The sequence below is a fragment of the Chiloscyllium plagiosum genome, unplaced genomic scaffold (genome assembly GCF_037043375.1).
Source record: "Chiloscyllium plagiosum isolate Xiang-an unplaced genomic scaffold, Cpla_swu_hap1 HiC_scaffold_36, whole genome shotgun sequence".
NCBI classification, from domain to species: Eukaryota; Metazoa; Chordata; class Chondrichthyes; order Orectolobiformes; family Hemiscylliidae; genus Chiloscyllium; species Chiloscyllium plagiosum.
In genome coordinates this window covers 21740220-21753148 of record NW_028270174.1, presented here as the reverse complement: position 1 = coordinate 21753148, position 12929 = coordinate 21740220, and the positions used below count along the sequence as shown (strand labels likewise).

At 42.5% G+C, this 12929-nt stretch overlaps 1 protein-coding gene across 1 annotated transcript in view; it reads right to left on the bottom strand.

The window, feature by feature from the left end:
- man2b2 (mannosidase, alpha, class 2B, member 2) overlaps window positions 1-2732 on the bottom strand; it is a 68322-nt gene extending 65590 nt beyond the window's left edge. Inside the window, exon 1 of the mRNA XM_043674218.2 lies at window positions 2541-2732. Coding sequence (XP_043530153.2) covers window positions 2541-2693 — 153 coding nt within the window. The 5' untranslated portion in view covers window positions 2694-2732. The remainder of the gene's footprint in view (window positions 1-2540) is intronic.
- Window positions 2733-12929: the final 10197 nt, after the last annotated feature.

The window sequence follows — 12929 nt, the reverse complement described above, 5'->3', positions numbered from 1 at the left end:
TAGATCTGAGGACCTCCTTGTGGGTCTGCTGCTGGGCCTGGCCAAACTGACCATAAACCGGTCCAGGCCATGGGACATGGAGGCGGTGTCCCTGGAGAAGGAGCATGCAGTGTCCACCAACATCCTCGAGATCTTCAGTGAGAGGTGGGCACCAAAGGGAGTGGAGTGCATTATGTCTCCCTCCATTTCTATTTTGATTTAATCCCTGCCCTCCTCTTCACTGTTTGATCATGCAGCATTGCCCTTTGATGTGAAGGGCATTACTTGTCACTGGCCACTCGGGTGTTTCCTTTCTTCTTGGTGGCGGAAAGTGAATGAAGATTTGTGTACCTTGTGGCTTTCACTGGGTCTCACACCTGCATACACACAACATGGGTGCTGGGGAAAATATAAGCACTGCCGTAGTTAGGCGGTAGTGTGGGGGCATTTAAAAAAAAACAGGAAATCAAAAAAAGCACTACCACTGTCAGGCTGTAGTGTGGGGGAAAGAAGGAAAAAAGTAAAAAAAGGAAAAAAGAAAAAATAGAAAGGAGTGTCAGACGTCCTGTTCACTCTGAGAGCTGGCTCAAATAAAAAAGATAATCAGGAATGTCAGAGGTTCTGCTCACTCTGACAGCTGGCTATAGACAATAGGTGCAGGAGTAGGTCATTTTGCCCTTCGAGTCAGCACCACCATTCATTATGATCTTTGTATATGTAAAGGCTGGCTTGGTGATGGGATACCGGCCTCTGTGCAGTTACTTCAGAGCAGAAATATAGTCCTCCATCCACTTAATTTCTTGGGCTCACTGTAAATTTATCCAGCCTGGTCACTAAATTATTAGGTCTGGAAGTCTGCGTATTCACTACCAGTTGCTCAGTTTAACTGGTGTGTTCAGCTCTTTGTCGAACAGGACAGTGACAGCGACTAAATATCTGTGCTGCTTCAGCAACAAACATACATTTTATTACAAAAAAAGTAAGTTAGTTTTTATTTAAAGAAAAACCTAATTAAGAAAACAAATTAAGTAAAAGTAAACAATCGTTTGTCTGTATTATTTCAGCTAAACTTCATGAAGCAACTTAAGCTTTTGAACTGGATTTTGCAGATGCTGCAAAACTCTATGCTATTAACTTGCCACATCTTAGTTGAGGAATATGAAGCTCAGTCAGTTTAATGTTTAAAAAGCATCGAATCACACAATGTTTTAACTTGTTCAGTTGGTAGCAGTCTTGGCTGAGTCACAAGGTTCTCGGTTCAACTCTTATTCTAGGGCTTGAACTCAAAACCCCAAGCGGACAGGACAGTGTGCAGTACTGAGCGGTTCCTGCACTGCCCGTCAATTTTAAGCTGCAGTCTCTGCCTGCTCTGATGGATGCAAATGACCCCAGGCACTATTATGAGCTGCAGCAAAAGAGGCGACCCCAGTGTCCTGTCAAAAAAGCACCCCTCGATCAACAACATTAAAGTAGATTATCTGGTCATTTCACATTGTTTGGGGGAGCTTGCTGTGCAAATATATACCTTCACATTCCAACAGTACCCACTGTTGTAAAGTGCTGTATGACATCCTGTGAACGTGTAAACTGCAATCAGTTCAAACATTTTTGCTTCTTTTTGACTGGGCTTAGAAACACCTTGGCTGCTGCCTGTCTCTTGCAATCACCCCAACATGACTCCCCCTCTTCCAGCAGGAGAATAAAATTCCTGATTTGAAATGTGATTTTTGCTTGAACGTATATATTCTCGGCCAGGCAGAGGAGGGTGGTGGTGGATGGGGACGGGTTCCACAAAAATGACTCTGAGCTTCCGGTTGCTTGCCTCTTCAATACTGCACGATATTCCCAGGCCAACATCTCTATCTCAGGCTTGCTGCAGTGCTCCAGCAAAACTCAGCATAAGCTGGAAGAACAACATCTCATTTTCTGGGCTTGGGAACCCTGCAACCTTTTGGACTCAATGTCAATTTCAATAATTTTAGGATTTGAGCACCTTCTCCGTCCCTCCCCAGCCCACACACACACTAGGCCTTGTCATCACATGGGCTGCTACCACAAAAACCCACTGTCAGCCACTAATTGGTTGTCACCTGACGAAGGAGCAGCGCTCCGAAAGCTAGTGCTTCCTAATGAACCTGTTGGACTATAACCTAGTGTTGTGTGATTTTTAACTAGGTTGCCATTAGCAACTATTGATTCTCCCAGACTGACTGACATTGTCTACCCAACTGTTCCTCCCTCTCTGGGCTGGTCTCCACCTGTCCTGTCCTCAACCCCTTCTCCACCGTATATGCTCACCTTTTCCTAGCTCCAATCAGTTCTGCACAAGGGTAAATGGAGTAAGGTCTGGCAACATCTCTGCTGAGTTTTTCCAGCAGTTTCTGGTTTTGTTTTAGAACTCTATGATTGTTCGGGATGGAGGTCCAGGATCGGGAGCTGAGGGTTGTGGGTTTGATATGAAGGCTTGCGGTGTGTCTCAGCTGGAGAGTGAGCAATTGTGGCTGATCTCGCTGGGGAACGCCACTGCTGCTTCCCCAGCTCCCCCTGTCCCCCGGGCATACCTGGACGGTGTAAACCCAGCCGACGTCCATATGGCTGTGGGCGATCACAAATGCCTGGAAGCCGCCCGCTTTCCCGGAGCTCGCCCCTGGAACGCGGAGACATTGCAACATTCCCAAAGTGGCTACAGTAACAAGAGCAGCGAGGCCCGGCATTGTCTCCGCGTTCCTTCCGCCTTCCTCCTCCAGGCACTGGCCACTACTGAATACGGAAACAGGGCAAGCCCAAATGCACTGGGTAAAAATAGACAACCTCCCATTCCCAACAATTACTCTCGGCCCCAAGCACCCTTTTAAAAATAAACCCCTTTGTCAAGGAACTGTTCCAGGGCGACCCCACAATGACTTGAGAAGTTGAACCCCATCAAAATATCTGCTGTATCCGGTTGTAGAAATACCCAGTTCGAAACGGGTCCTTCCCCTGCTGCTAATTCTGAGAATGGTTCCTAACAGCCACTTGGCAAATGTGTTCATTGTAACTAAGTTTTGAAACGCTATAATACGCTGCACGTTCATATTTAATTTGATATCACAGAATGTCAAGACATTTTTTTGACAGAGCAAGTCGTTCTAACGAGGCAGTGCCCTCAGAGGCTTGTGTCAACTGAATGATGAAGTAAATTTGCATCTTCTGGAGGTGATGAGGCCACGCTGAAGTATAGAGTGGTAACAGACGAATAATAACTGGATCCCACACGTTGCGTACCTGATGAGGCCAGGTCCCATAGCGTTGCATGTGGTAAATTCGTAGGAGCAGAATGAGGCCATTCTGCCCATAGATTCTACTCTGCCATTAGGTCATGGCTAATTTATTTCTCAACCCCATTCTCCTGCTTTCTCACAATAATCCGTAATCCCCTCACTAATCAAAAACCTATCCATCTCTGTCTTAAAGATTGTGGCTTGTCCTCTACAGTTTTTCTGCAGCAATGAGTTCCTCAGGTTCATTACCCTCTGGCTGAAGAAATTTAGCCTCACCTTAGTTCTAAAGGGTCCTTGCTTCACTCTGAGACAGTGCCCTTGGTCCTAGTCTCTCCTACCAATGGAAACATCTTCTCCACATTCACTGTATCCAGGCCTTTCACTATTCTCATCTCATCCTTCTAGACATAATCCAGTACATGGGGTGGCTTAGTGTCTAGCACTACTATCTCACAGCATTAGGGACCCAAGTTCAATTCTACCCTTGAGCAATTGTGTGGAGTCTGCACATTCTCTGTGTCTGTGCAGGTTTCCTCTGGGTGCTCTGGTTTCCTCGCACAATCCAAAAATGTGCAGGTCAGGTGGATTGGCCACGTTAAATTGCCTGTACGTGTCCAGGGATGTGTATGCTAGGTGGATTAGCCATGGAAAAAGCAGGGTGATAGGGTTGGGGTGGGACTGGGTGGGATGCTCTGCGAAGGGTCGCTGCACACCTGTTGGGCCAAATGGCCTGCTTCCACACTGTAAGACTTCTATGATTCTAATACAGACCGAGACTCCTCAACTGCAAGTCAAATGACAATCCTTTCTTGTAAATCTCTTTTGCATCCCGTTCCAAAGCCTACACATTCTTCCTTAGATATAGGGCCCAAAACTGCTCACAATATTCCAAATGCGATCTGAGCAGGGCATTATACAGCCTCAGCAGTACATCACTGCTCTTATATTCAAGCTGTTTTGAAATGATTGCTAACATTGCATTTGCCTTCCAAACAGCTAACTGAACCTGCATGTTAACCTTAAGAGAATCCTGAACTAGGACTCTTACGTTCCTATATGCTTCAGATTTTCAAAGGTTTTCCCCGTATAGAAAACAGTTTATGCCCTTATTCTTCCTTCCAAGGTGTAATGAAGACGTAGGTGTGTACTGTACCTTTAAGAGAGAAGAAGCTGACAAGGACTTAGAGAAGCACATAGTGTACTGAAAGATTTCATGTAACATTTGGATGACATACATAGCTGGTGCTGTTGCCATGGAACAAAAACAAATTCAAATTTGGCCAATCTGTTTAAATTATGCCCCAGATGCCAAAATCCAATTGAAGTTGAATTTTAGTGTTTGGGATGACATCAAACCAATGAAATGATCTGATGTTTTGAGGTACAAAATTGGACATTTTGAGCAGCTGGGGGAGAACAGCAATGAGCGCCAACAAACAGACTGCTAGCCAAATAGCTCTCTGAAAGGTAACAGCCTATAAGAAATTTGTGCAGCTGAACACCAAAGTTGACCTGGAGGAATCTACAGAGAAGGTTTGACATTCGAAGAGTATTCTTGGGTTTGAAATTGATTTTGCCGTTAATTTAAGAGAGAATTTATCGGACTAGTATTGTAGAGTGGGAGGTAAAAGATAGGTTTAAGAGAAAGGAGTTGTAAACAGCTGTTTTAATGTTCTCTGTTGGATTTAAAGAATAAAATTATTATTTTTTACTTTAAATAGTGACCTCTGGGATATTTCTTTGCCCCTCCAAATTTAACAGATTAGGCACGAGGTGAACTTCTCTGTGTGTCAGGTTTAAATTAGCAGAGGTGTTTACACCGTGTCATAACAAAAGTGTGTAACCACCCACTTTTCCAATATTGTATTCCATCTGTCGATTCTTTGCCTACTCTCCTGGCATGTCCAGTTTATCCTGCAGCCTCCCTGCTTCCTCAATACTACTTGTCCCGCCACCTATCTTTGTGTCATCTGAAAACTTATCAACAGTGTGCTCAGCTCCTTCATTCAGATTGTTAATGCAGAACATGATTCGTTGTCGTCCCAACACTGAGTCCTGCAGAACTCCACAAGTCACCAGCTGCCATGTGACCCCTTTATCCCCACTCTCTGCTTTCTGCCAGTCAGCCAATCCTCCACCCATACCAGTACCCTGCCCCTAACACCATGGGCTCTTATCTTGTTTAGCAGCCTCCACTTTGTCACAGGGCTTCTGGAAATCCAAACAAATACCGTGCATTGGCTGTCCTTTGTTTAACTTCATCATTACCTCCTCAACGAATTTGAACAGGTATCTCAGGAATGATCTCCCCTTGATGAAGCTGTGCTGACTCAGCCGTATTTTACCAGCATGGACAATAAATACAGGCGCAGCCAGTACTACCTCCTCTCGCAAGTGAAGAGAAAAGTTAAGCTATTACTTAAAAGGTTTAAGGTTAGTTTAATACAAGTTGCTTTGGAAGGTTCCTTAGGGATAAAGAAATAGCATTATTAGCAAAGAAGTACAGATCTATGACTAAAATAATGACAGATAAGCAAGAACAAACTGATAAGAGTTGCTAAGTCTATATGACATACTGTTGGGGACCTGTTTCCTGTGTTCTTTGTTGCTGAAGTGAAGAGATTAACCCCTGAAGCAAGTCTAAAAGCTTAAATGGTTTCCTATAGTTGTATAGAATCTCTACAATATGGAAACAGGCCCTTCAGCCCAAACCAACCATCCAAAGAGTATCCCATCCAAATCTGTTCCCCATTAGTCTAACTTTATCCCTGACTAACGCACCTAACCTCAACATCCCTGAATACTATTGGCAATTTAGCATGGCCAATTCACCCAACCTGCACATTTTTAGATTGTGGGAGGAAACCCACACAGATACGCGGAGAATGTGCAAACTCCCTTCCTGAGGCTAGAATCGAACCCGGCACTGTAAAGCAACAGTGCTAAGCACTGAGCCACCCCCAGTTAGGATAGCTAGTGGTTTCTATTTTAGGTAGTGTCCCCAGAACTGCAATTTTTGGAGGGAGAATTTTTCTCATTTTTTACTACATCTATGGCTTCAAAAAATTCTGCCTGGCTTTGCTTCAACAGAATTAGTTTTCTATAAATGATCTCCTCTTGACTTCTCCTTGGTCAAAACTCGCCTCTATGGATGTTTTCTTCAGAGCTTTGCCCTTGGAGTTCTTCCACAAAGATGGCTGTGTAGTCAGTTTTATACAATTTCATTTGTTGAAGTGTTTATTCCAGACTGATGAGTAATCTTTTCTGACTATGAGTTGTTAAATAGTCCAGGCTTTGTGGATAGGCGCATTATCAGTCATATTGTCTTTTAGTTGAGACAATCAGCTTTTCAAATGCCATTGTTATCAATGTTTATGGTTCCCACTTTGAAATCTGTTGGGGCACAAAGCACTGTTATGCAATTTAGAAGGCCTCATTGTGTTGTCCAGGGCAAGGTGCATTTTAAAAATCTTTCTTTTGTTATTTGAGATTGAGATATAGTTCAATGTTTTTTGAAACATTTCGAATGCACCGATTTTTAAAAAGTAGACATGTTCTTTTAGTATGGTTATTTAAAAGAAATCCCTACAATATCAGACATCATATTTGCAGCCCTATGTGTGGAGTATTGTTGTGATGACCTCAGTATTGGCTTGTATAATTGTAACAAGACTATTTTACTTATGTACTCTATATTTTGTAATAAAAGCTAACATTAACTTTGCTTTGGCAAAGAATTTGATACCTGTTATGAATTCTGTTTTGTGACTATGGATTCCTGCAAATGTGCAGATGGTCAGGAACCAAGGAGTTGTTTACAATGATGGCCTTTTGGCAAGGGCAGTCTACCTCATCTCACCTTTGGAATTCAACTCCTTTGTTCATGTTTGGACCAAGGCTTTAAAAAAGTCAGGAGCTGATTGGCTCTGGCAGAGACTATGTCAGTAAGCAGGTTATTGCTAAGCCAGTGCTATGTGATAGCATTGTTGATGACAAATTCCATCACTTTACTAATGATCAAAAGTGGTGGTAATTAGAAGATCAAATTTGTCCTGTTTTTTCGTGTACGGGCCAGACCTGGGCAATTTTCCACATTGTCAGGTAAGTACAAGTGTTGTAGTTGAACTGGAACAGCTTGACTAGTGGCTTGCCTACTAATCTACTCTAACTTGAATCATTACAAAGTGAAAAAAGGGGCTACACAGGCTATATTAATCTTTGGTCAAGGAATTGTCTATTGACCATGAGATGGGCGCGTCTGGTAGTTATGACAAACAGTGAATGTCATGACAGACATAAACGATTAGAATCACTCAGAGAAAGTTCAGTACATTGATTCCTGGATCAGGGATTGTCTTACGTGGAAATGTTGAGCAGTTTGGGCTTATTACTCATTAGAATTAAAAAGGGTGTTATATAATTGAATTTTATATGCTTTGAGGTGCTTGACAGAGTAGGGAAGGATTCTTCTCATGGGACAATCTGAAAACAAGGACACAACTTCAAAATAATAGGTTTCCCATTTAAGATGGAAATGAAGAAAAAGAATTCTCCCTGGGTGAGTCACTAATGTTTAGAATTCTTTCCCTAAGAAAGCAGTGGAGGCTCCATCGCTGAATATATTCAAGGCTGAGATAGGCTGATTTTTGATCGAGAAGATAATTAAAGATTATGGGGGCAAGCAGGAAATTGGTTCTCAGGTCACCATCAGATTGGTCATGATTGTATTGATGGGTAGGTCAGGCTTCAGAGTTAAACTACCCAGACCTACTCATATTTCTTATGTTCTGGCAACCACACAAAATTCTTGCACAAATAGTTCTATCAACATATGGTGTCGTGTGTTGTGTTTCAAAAGTATGCACCAGTGTCTCATACAGCATCTCAGAAGGCACCCAATGAGGCAGAGTTAATCCCAATTTCTCAACCAAAGATAATATCAATTCTTGAATACAGGCTATGTGTACCAAAACAAATATACACTCACACCCCAAATAACCATCTCAAGCGTAAAGAAGCTCAACCAGATTTCCTTTCAAGATGTGAGACTCTTTGGCACTAACAATCCATCTGTAAAAGGAATGGTTCACCAAATACACAATAACTATTTTCAAGGACAAAGAAGAAAATAATGTTGTTTTAGATTAGATTCCCTGCAGTATGGAAACAGGCCCTTTGGCCCAATAAGTCCACACTGACCCTCTGAAGAGTAACCCACCCAGACCCCTAGCCTATATCTACCCCTGACTAATGCACCTAACACTATGAGCAATTTAGCATGGCCAATTCATCTAACCTGCACATCTTTAGACTGTGGGAGGAAACCAGAGCACCCAGAGGAAACCCACGCATACATGGGGAGAATGTCCACACAGAATGTTGCCTGAGGAATGAATCAAACCCATGACCCTGGTGCTGTGAGGCAGCAGTGCTAACCACTGAGCTACCGTGCCAATCTATTTTTTTATTATCAAATCTATCTGTATTAAAGAAAAGGTGTTGCCGGAGTTGTGCTGAAAGGATATTTGAATTTTGGAGAGACTGGAATATGCCACGTGCCATGAGGTTAGAAATAGGATGATAGTACAGATTTTAAAAATGGCCAAAGAGCTGGTGGAGGAGGCAGTGCTTCCGAAAATGTGGATCATTGGGATTCCCGAGTTGGTAGGATATACATAAGGATGGGATGCACCTGAATTGGCTGCAATCTCCTGACAGGCAAGTTTGCTATTATCACTCAGGAGGCTTTAAACTAGTGTGGCAGGGGGAATTGGGAACCAGAGTAGTAGGTCCACTAGTACAGTGACTGAGGATGAGTTGGAGACTAATTCCAGTACAGCTAAGACCAACAACAAACAGGTAGAGGGTACTGAACACTATGGGACTGGCAGTCTGAAGTGTGCTGATTTTAAAGTGAGGGGTATGACAGGTAAGACCAATGAACTTGGAGCTTGGATGAGTATATATAACTATGATGTAAATATTACAGAGATTTGATTGAGAGAGGGACAAGACAGTAGTCAATCCAATGGGTCCAGAGAGAGCTGCAGAATGTGCAGTGAGTGGCTGGAGACAGTTGTTTGAAGCAAAGTAATTATCCAGCACTTTATTGGAATTGGACAGCATGCATGATGCAACGTACAGGTTGAAGGGGCAAGGTAGGAAGTTGGAACTGTGTGTTTACAATATTTTTCTGCTTTCATCCTATGCAATGTCCTGTCACTGGAGAACAGAAGAATTTACATCAGGGAAACTCAAACCAAACATCAGGTCAGTATCTGATGGAGTTGGGCTGAAGTGTGTTTATTGCAATGCAAGGAGCAGGATAGGTAAGGCAGAGGAACTTAGAGCCTGAATCCGTACATGGGACTATGATGTTGTGGCCATTACAGAGACTTCGTTGAGCGAGGGACAGGACTGGCTGCTCAACTTTCCAGAATCTTGTTATTTTCGATGAGATAAAGAGGAAGGTAAAAGAGGTGGAGGAGTTGCAATATGAATTGGGGAAAATGTTACAATCTGCACTCAGAGAGGACAAGCTGGAGGGTTCATCCACTGTAGCAGTACAGGTAGAGCTCAAAAATAAGATGGATGCAATTACTGTGTTAGGATTATACTATAGGGTCCTCCAACAGCCACCGAGACATTGAGGAACAAATATGTAAGCCACCTATGGAAAAGTGCATTAAAAACAGAGTTGTCATAGTGGTGAGTTCGACATCCCCAATATTGACTGGGACTCCCTTAGAACAATAGGCTCAGATTGTTAATGCATCTAAGAGGTTGACTTAGAACAGTATGTGGATAGTCCAACAAGAGGAGGGGCTATCCTGGATCCCGTATTAACTAATGAGGTTAACCAGGTGACTGACTTTTCAGTAGGAGGGCATTTTGGAAACAGTAATCACTCCTTAAATATTAAGATAGCTATGAACATGGATAAATCAGCATCTTGTGGGAAGCTACTGAACTGAGGGAAGGCAAATCACGTCAGTATCAGGCAGGAGCTAGGGAGTGTTAATTGGGAGGAGCTGCTATCAGGCAATTCTATAATTGTTATATGAATGGTTATATACATGATTTGTATTCATATGTTAGACAACAATTAGGTATCTTATGATTTTGGACTGTGGGTTTATTCGCTTTTCATTTATTTATGACACTTTTCTTGTGCATTGAGGTTGGTAATTGGCCAGTGTGTTTGGCTTTGGTAGCTATGCCTTGTAATCACACATAATACTTAAATTTTAAAAGGCTATTTTACAGCTTCACACACAAATCTCAAATACGACACTCTTTGTGATTTGTGCAGTTATAAACATGACATTCTGCTATTTTGAAGTGAGGATAGCAATATTACTTTCTATTTGAGCCTTGTTAACATGCTCAACTACACTCCTAAGACTGGTCATGATCAGTGCCTTTATACCTTTGGATCTGTTGCCAAGGCTACTTAGCAATTTATAACTGGCAATCTCATTTAGAAAGAAACAGGCACTCTTTATTCATAATTACACAAACCATGAAGACTATATATATTTGGAAATCATTTGTTTAGATTTATTTTCAAACCTGCTACCAAGAACCATATAGCAAACTTTGCAACATGTGTAATGGAATAGGGTTGAGGTTACAGTGGGTTCTTTAAAATCCCATGTGCTGTGCTTGATTAAAAAGGGCACTAATCAAACCAAGAGAGTATAGACTAATTTACGTTGGCCATGGACATGTCTAAAACCAGAAATTACATTATTATATGCCAAATGTTCTGGTCTGTATGATTTAAACTCATGGGGAAAATCCTGTTTTTTTCAAAAATATAATTAATAAGCTTGAACATGGCTTGAGAATTTTATTAAAATGTTATTTCCACTATTTTTGAAAATGTTCACATCTTTAATTCAAAAATATAAATGAACAGGGGTGATGCACTTGCAAGAACATAATATAATCTGCTGTAAATGTACTGCTCTGCAGACACTGTAGAGAAAGGTGACGTAAACAGATGTAAACCCAAGTAAAGACAAAGGTATCCAGAATACCCTGGCAGTTATGTTGATAGAAGTGTGAGAAAAATGCTAAATGGGTGCTGTGCCTATTTGAACAAATGGTTGAATTGTGCAATTTGATCCTAATTGCAGATTGGTATAAATTTGAGCTTATGTGGAGGTGCTAAAAATGGCAGGTTTCGCACTCAAGCAGTGACATGTACAATTTCACTGCAGCGGCTGATGTGGGATTGACACATCTATTCCATTGAAGGGGCTGCGGGGAGTGTTCTGGTTCACAGGTAATGCAAATTTCAGGATGGTTTAGGGATTGAGTGAGGCTGCACAGCTCCTCACACACATCTTTGGGGATCCTGATGGATGAGATAGAGTCATAGAGTCATAGAGATGTACAGCATGGAAACAGACCCTTTGGTCCAACCTGCCCATGCCGATCAGATATCCCAACCCAATCTAGTCCCACCTGCCAGCACCCGGCCCATATCCCTCCAAATCCTTCCTATTCATCCACATGCCTCTTAAATGTTGCAATTGTACCAGCATCCACCATATCCTCTGGCAGCTCATTCCATACACGTACCACCCTCTGCGTGAAAAAGTTGCCCCTTAGGTCTCTTTTATATATTTCCCCTCTCAAACCAAACCTATGCCCTCTAGTTCTGGACTCCCCGACCCCAGGGAAAATACTTTGCCTATTTATCCTATCCATGCCCCTCAAAATTTTGTAAACCTCTATAAGGTCACCCCTCGTCTGTAGTATTTTCCAACATGACCACTTCTGACATCTTGTGGCATTTGCCACCTCTCCCTGTATGTACTACGGGTAAAGGTTGCTTGAGGTAGCTCACTGCTATCACCTCTCGACTTGGTTTTGTCTTGGAACCATCTAATGAATAGTGCAAAGTGAAATGCTACTATGGAATGTCTACAGAAGAGGCACTGTTCTTAGAATGTTTATTGCATAAGAACAGATGCAGTAAACACATTCCTGAAGAAGGGCTTATGCCCGAAACGTCGATTCTCCTGTTCCCTGGATGCTGCCTGACCTGCTGCGCTTTTCCAGCAACACATTTTCAGCAATTATATTTGGCCAGGCATAATTACTGATATCTTAGGGACCTGCTGCAGATACGAATGCTCCCTCAGAAAGTGCTCCTCGTATCCACTCTTATAGTGTGTGTGACATCAGTAGAATTGTGGAACTAATGCAACATGAATTTTAAACCCCTTCGGAACATTGCCTTATTCACTTGGATCCAGAAGCGAGGTGATGACCTCATCTCAAAGACGGGAAAGTCTGTCACCTCCTGTCAATCTCTCTTTCTGTAGTTGTGCCAGACCTCATGTTTTATCCGTCAGACTAAAGGGACACCTAGAAAAGGCACAGATAATCACACCTCAGGTAAAAGAAAAAGGTAGGTGGGTTACCGTCAGGGAACGGAAAGGGAAAAGGCAATCAGTGCAGGGATATCCTGTGGCCATTCCCCTCAACAACATTTTGGAAACTGTTGGGGGGGTAATGACTTACCAGGGGTAAGCCATGGGGTACAGGTTTCTGGCACAGAGTCTGTCCCTGTTGCTCAAAAGGGAAGGGGGAAGAGGAGCAGAGCATTAGTCATTGGGGACTCCATAGTTTGGGGGGTTATATAGGAGATTCTGTGGGAATGAGAGAGACTCACGG